General features: G+C 37.5%; 1 protein-coding gene and 1 long non-coding RNA gene across 2 annotated transcripts; one reads left to right on the forward strand and one right to left on the reverse strand.

Moving 5' to 3' along the window:
- Nucleotides 1–2,493: 2,493 nt before the first annotated feature.
- Nucleotides 2,494–3,276, reverse strand: LOC144652668 (uncharacterized). Its single transcript, XR_013570581.1, has 3 exons — nt 3,142–3,276; nt 2,830–2,888; nt 2,494–2,626 (listed from the first exon to the last, which is right to left on the reverse strand). It is a non-coding gene; the product is annotated as an uncharacterized LOC144652668 (long non-coding RNA).
- Nucleotides 3,277–5,194: 1,918 nt separating this feature from the next.
- On the forward strand, nt 5,195–6,946 carry LOC144648528 (uncharacterized). Its single transcript, XM_078508058.1, has one exon. It carries the CDS (start codon nt 5,222–5,224, stop codon nt 6,944–6,946), a length of 1,725 nt encoding a protein of 574 aa, XP_078364184.1. The 5' UTR covers nt 5,195–5,221.

Consider the following 6,946-nt stretch of genomic DNA (forward strand, 5'->3'; position numbering starts at 1 on the left):
TCACATTGTTCAATGGCATCTTTTAAAGACATCCACTGGTTAGATATTGAAGCTGCAGTTTCTTGAAACTGACATGAATATTCTTCAGGCCGTGGGTTTGATATGTATGTCATATCGTTGATGTAAACAGTTTCAGAGTCTGGAGCTAAGTTATATTTCGAAAGCTTAAGAGCAGTTCGATTGTTCATTTTTAGGCGGTGACGCCTATATGCTGTGGCCTGTGGACGGGCAATGTTACGATTACTCCAACCGAGTAGCACTGGGAACTAGGCACTTTGTTGTTTACTCAGTTTCGGTACGCCATCTTTGATTGTCATGAGTACTGAATCAACTTTAAGAGCATCCATCGGCAAAACGCGTTTGATTTCTAATGTACAGTTAAACAGAGTTTTGGGTTCAGCGGAGAATGATGTACTGGATAATTGTGAGCTCGCTTAAAGAACTTTTCTACCGTTGTACGTGTATTCGAAGTCGGCATACGGGATGGCAGACTAACTTGACTGATGTTGAATTTGACGAGTGAAGGCCGGTTAGTGTCATAACTTTTGAAACCTTTCCAAAAGGGAGACCGATGGCAGCAGTATCTTGATAAGATTGCAAAGGTGAGCTATCTGAAATCTTTGTTTGCTTTGACGTGCATTGTTGTCGATAATATTTAAGTTTAAGTTAAATTTCTTTTCTTTTCCCTTCGCGACTCGCCATCTTCATTTTACTGCTTTTGATAATATTTATTCGGGTATTTATCTCAAGCCATTAAAAACAAAACAGTGACGGTATCCGTATTCCTATTTGTACGAGAAGGCAGAATTAAGAAAGAACTTCTACCCTATTGCTGATTTAGCTGATCTAAAATGTTTTGTTTGATAAGTTGCATAAATGCATGGAAGTGATTCTAGTAAGCGGTGTTGACTTCATTACATTTCAGACCATTTCAATACAGAAATGTCACACAATCTTCAGTATCGACTAGGTGTGGAAATCAATCCTGGGCCTTTCTGTTGCTAAATGACGAAGTTCATAATGATTTAATGTATTTATCTTATCATACTGTAGGTTTGTAATGTATTGGAGGTTCGTTTTGTAGTCAAGGCAAATAAAAATTAAAATGAATAAGAAAAATGCAATTTCTGGGATCATTGTATAAAAGCGTCATCGCCTGTGCATGCATGTATGCGTGCCGGTTATTTCAACAAGTAATTGTCTTTTGGTCTCAGAGAAGCAAATAGCTCTACGTTTGTTGGAATCTTCTACTTGGAAAACAACGGGTGAGTAGTTGGTGGTATCTTTTCGATTTCTTTTTCGATCACCGATTGATTCCACATATGCAATAAGCTCATTTGCTAAAGCTGCTGGTCGCTTTCTTGATGGTGAAATCTGGTTGTTTTCAGTGTTAGTAGCATTTGATGTAGAAGCTGTTGCGTTCTCTGACACATGTTTTGATTGCTGAGACATCTTTTCAGTTGCAGAAACTATTTCTTCTGTTTTGGAATGAAAAACTTCTTTTGTAATATCTTTACAACTTGTATCACTGCTTTCGTCAGTTTTACCAGATTCGTCTTGTTTTTGTTTCTGATCTTTTTTTGCTTTGGAGTCTTGTCTACTTCTGTTACCTCGATTCATGACTTTACAGAAAGTGTTTTTTGCATATGCCATTCACAGTAAACAGCCGTTAAGTATTGTAGCTTTTTCAGGAATTTGAAGTGTTTTGTTTTCATCCAAAAACATTAAATCACTCTCATAACCTAATAAGGAAATTTGCTTGAATTGAATTGAAAATAGTACCTTAAAGCAATGTTAAAAATTTCTTTACAACAGATGTGCATCAACAAAAAATATTTTTAGTACAATACATGTCAATCATATACCTGAAGCAGCTTGTTATATCCTTAATAGGAAATTTGTAAATATTTTCAGCTTTTATTAATAAATGCCAATCAAAAAATGATAAACAATACTATCATAATGTTACCAAGAAATTCCTTCAGTTTTACGAGATTCTCGTAGTTTATGTTTGTTATCTTTTTTGCAGGAATTTGAGTGTTTGTTTTGATGGAAGAAACATTGAATGACTTTCCTAACTTAATAGAAACATTTCTTTGAAAATACTATCTTAAACAATGTTAAAAATTTGTTTACAACAGATGTGGACTAACAAAAAATATTTGGAGTCGAACAGCTGTCAATCATAAAAATTAGCATATATCTGGAGCACCTTGTTATGTCCTTAATAGGAAATATGTTCGCAAAACTGTGCAGAAAGACATTTTTAAAATATTTAGATAAATATTCTTAACTCTAGCTTGACAAAATGCCAATCAAAAAAGTGATAAACAATATCAGTAACTAAGAAATTCCTTAACAAACTATACTCTCAAAAGAAAGATGCGAAAATTTATAATAAAAGTTAACAACAGAAAAATTACAAATTGATACAAGTATGCTCTTTCGTTTGAAATGTATTGTACGCTGTTAAATACTATGAAAATGTTAATCAGAAACTTTCTCGTCATATTTTGTTCAACTGTGTTCGATAATTGTTCTTACATCATGTTATCTTGAACTGCTGTTTTGTTGTGCATCGTTTTCTTTTATTTCTTCGGCTTGAGCTTTTCCTTGGCCATTTGATCTGAAAAAAAAATTTGAGTTAGTGTTTTCTTCAATAAAATACATAACAAAGTTAGGTTTCATTTTCATCTTGTATGTAACACACTGAAACATATTATCAGCTGATTTGCTACTAAGTTAGAAGTTACGTAGCTTTTCGCAGAGTATACTTTAACTAATTATTTTGACACATTTTATCATGGAGAAATTTCTAACCGTACTTACATCCACAATTTGCTGTGGTGATGTACTGGTACATACTGATGTCGCTTTCAAACTTCTCACTAACAAGAAAAGAAAATGTTAATTCTTTAGTTTCATTTATTGGCATGTGATATTTTTCAACTTTCTTTGTTTCTAAGCAGTAAATTATTTTGTTTGTTTCTATTTACAGTTTCATGTAATATTTATTTTTTATTTATTACACTATTTAGCATGTTATGTGATAACACGGTTTTTACATATCTAATATTGTTAAAAATCATCAAAATGTTTCTTTTTCAAACTAATTTGAACAAATAAACAAATTTTGCTTACCCACACCCACACTCTTTCATGTTCTTCAGCTTCTTTTCACTTTTTGCCACACAATAAATACACACGATGTGGTCGCATGGTAAAACGACCCAGTCCATCACAGACGCACTTTTCATCGTATAGCACAAAATGCATACTGAAAACATAAAAATTCAATAAATTATTTAAATAAAAGTATTATCTACAACTTTTACAAATCTAAAGCAAGATGGCAAATATACTTACTCCACTTCGCCATCATTTTTACTCAACGTTTGTTGTACGAGTCCATTTGTTCTGAAGACTTGACTCAGAAAAATACAAATTGTTGTGCGACAGAAATATGGCATGTTAACACGTTAAATACCTTAATAGGATTCTTATCTTATTCATGTACAATTAAGCTAATCACGTTTTACAACTTAGGAAAACACCAATTATATGTAAGATATCTGATACACTGTTTTCTAAAAGGGACCAGATTTTCAATTTCGAAAGAAAACGCCGCAGTATGTTTACTTATTTCGGACACAAATTTTTACCAGATTTTTGGAGCCGCCTTCCCGCCCACTCATTAACTTCAACAGTATTACATAATTATATTTCCTGCAAGAGATGACAATATATTTAGTATATTTAAAGGGGAACTCCGGGGTAAAAATGAAGTTATTTGGTATATTTGGCCTATATTTCCTAATTCTTTTTTTGAAAACCGTTTCTTCAGATCGTTCATTTTAACCTATATATTTTACCTGAAAGGCGAGTGAAAAATGCGATTAGAGTTCCGCCATCTTGGAAGAATATGAGCCGCATTATGTTGGCCAGCAGTACGATGTGACGTATGAACGTCAAAAGCTTTTTCGCGGGATCTTCAAACCCTACTATAGTTTCGCTCGGTTCGCTCTTATTTTCCGCTACGTGTCTTCATATATTTTTATTTGGCTAGCTTTCTTAAGTGTTTCTTCGAAAATGGTGAACTGCTGTGTCCCTGGATGTACCAATTATTCAGCAAAGACAACAGACGTAAGCTACCACAAGATTCCATCGGACAAACTGCGAAGGAAAGCATGGCTAGAGAGGATACGACGTTCGAATATGCCGCCAGTAAAATACAGCTATGTTTGCAGCGACCACTTCTTGCCAAGCTGTTTTGAGTTGGATCTTCGATCGCAGATGACGGGCCAGAAGAGTAAACGCCATCTGAAGGAGGGCGCTATACCGTCCGAATTTAAGTACTCTCCAGAGGCCAAAAAACCTCGATTGTCAAGCGAAAATCGCCTCGAACGACGGAGGCAACAAGAAGTTAGTGATTTCTTTTTGTGTACTGTTCATACGTTCATCCTCGCTACAGAAAGATACCTTTTCACGAGTGATTTGTTTCTTCATACGTTCATGTCGTTCATATTCACGAAATTTATTTGTTGACTGTTTTTGTGACAAATCGTTCTGACGGATCAGTGTGACAACGAGCAGTTACTCATTTTAACCCTTTTAAACTTCAACCTTGCCCCTTTGCTTTAGTCTTGTGGTTTCAATTTACATCTTATTTCATGTGATTTGGCAATCATTCAATCATCTACTAAAAACGCCATATGTCTTTTTGCTTTCTGTTTAAGGTACTTACTACCTTCCAATGAACTTGAGAGGAATTATTTACTCCTCGGTTTTGTAACTAATGCCACTTTTGGGTTAGTCACGAAAGGTCACGAAACGAAGAAAATGGGATGAGCTCAATAATTCTGCTTGATTCCCATTCAAAACTACATTTTCATTTGTTTATTAGGCTGCTGCAGAACTATTACTGGCTGCCAGTAACGATGAAAACACATCCCCAGTTGAAGAAATTAGTATCGAGGAACCCATCCTTGTTGACAACATTTCACAACCCTGTTGTGCATGCCCATGGATGTATGATGTTGGAACCCAGTGCTGTTTCGATCCCATAACCCTCAAAAATGTGGCAACGCAAACAGATAAGAATGAAGCAATTGCACGTCCTAATGTACATGTGACAGTGATGTCAAACAATGACCAACCTCTTCCAGTACTCTTCCATGCAAATGCAGAAGAATGGAAAATTAAAAATGATCATTCCTATGCCATGCAAGTCCCCCCTCCTTTGATTTTCCCTTCATATGAGGATGACAGCTTTAATGCAGCATCCCCACCCCCAATGCATGAAGTAGAAGTTAGTAATACTGAGAATGATGGCTGTGATAATGAGAGCGATGATGGTGATGATGATGATGATGATGATTGTGGTAAGGACGATGAGGACCAGGATCCCAATTGGCAATTACCTTATGATGAAAAACTCACAAAAGAAGATGACAACATTCTATCTGAAGAGGAATTTGAGGGGGACTCCAGCACTCAAGACAGTGAAAAAAAATTTATTGTCTTCGATTCATGCCTCTCTACATTGCTGAAAAGGTGCCCTGAGTGTGGAGATATAATAGCCCAACATGAGAGGAAGACAACTGGTAGCATGCTATCAGTTAAGTTGACCTGCCACAGTGGCCATACCATCAATTGGGATTCCCAACCAGTGGTAAAAAGAAAACCACTAGGAAACCTCCTGTTGGCAGCCTCGATTCTATTTACAGGTAACACCTTTGCTGCCATCAGTCGCTTTGCCTCATGTTTCAACCTCCAATTTTTTAGTGAAAGTGTCTTCTATGACACACAGCAAAAGTATTTGTTCCCTGTCATCAATGAAGCATGGGAGGCTGAAAGCAGAAGGCAAATTGAAATGCTTTGTGCCAAGGAGGTTGTTAACCTTGATGGCGATGGGCGTTGTGACAGTCCAGGTCACTCCGCTAAATATGGAACATACACATTAATGGAAGAAGACACTGGTAATGTGGTGGCGTTTAATGTGGTCCAAGTTTCGGAGGTTACATCATCGAATGCTATGGAGAAAGAGGGTTTCTCCAGATGCATAGAGTTGCTTGAAAGCAAGGATGTTACCATCAGCAGGATTGCAACAGACCGCCATGTGACCATCACCAGTTGTATGGCCAGGAACCACCCACATATCAACCACCAGTATGATGTCTGGCATCTGTCAAAGTGGGTGGTTAAGAAGCTCACCAACAAGGCCAAACAAAAGGGTTGTGAGGAGCTGTCTCCTTGGATACAGTCCATTTCCAATCACCTGTGGTGGTCTGCTGCAACCTGCGATGGTAATGTTAATATTTTGCGTGAAAAATGGAGGTCGGTCTTGGATCACATTACCAACAAGCACAAGTGGTCAGGAAACACCCATTTCCACCAGTGCTGCCACAGGCGCATTTCATCCTCTGAAGCTAAGAATATTTGTTGGCTTAAGCCTGGTACCCAAGCTCACTTAGCTTTAGAGGAGGTGGTACTGAACACTAAACTTCTTAAGGATCTGGCAAAGCTAACTGACTTCTGTCACACTGGTAAACTTGAAGTGTATCACTCCATGATGCTCAAGTACTGCTCCAAACGTGAGCATTTTTCGTATCAGGGCATGGTGGCTAGGACCCAACTGGCTGCACTTGATAACAATGCAAACACTGGCCGCATTCAAGCTCAAGTGCAGTCGGGAGAACGGGCAGGTGAGGCACGCTACAAGTTATGCTTTCCGAAAGCAAACAAGCGTTGGGTTGTGAAGCCCATAACTGAGAAGAAATCCTACCACTACTTGTCAGATCTTCTATCTCAAGTTATAAAGCGTTGTGAGGAAGGGAATGCAGCTGCCCAGCCTGTACCTGTCCATTTACCAAGGAACATTGCCTCAAAGCCAGCACCACTAAAGGCAGACCTAATTCAACAACATCGCTCAAGATTCAATACATGA

This window comes from Oculina patagonica, chromosome 4 (genome assembly GCF_052425735.1).
Source record: "Oculina patagonica isolate OP01 chromosome 4, crgOcupat, whole genome shotgun sequence".
NCBI classification, from domain to species: Eukaryota; Metazoa; Cnidaria; class Anthozoa; order Scleractinia; family Oculinidae; genus Oculina; species Oculina patagonica.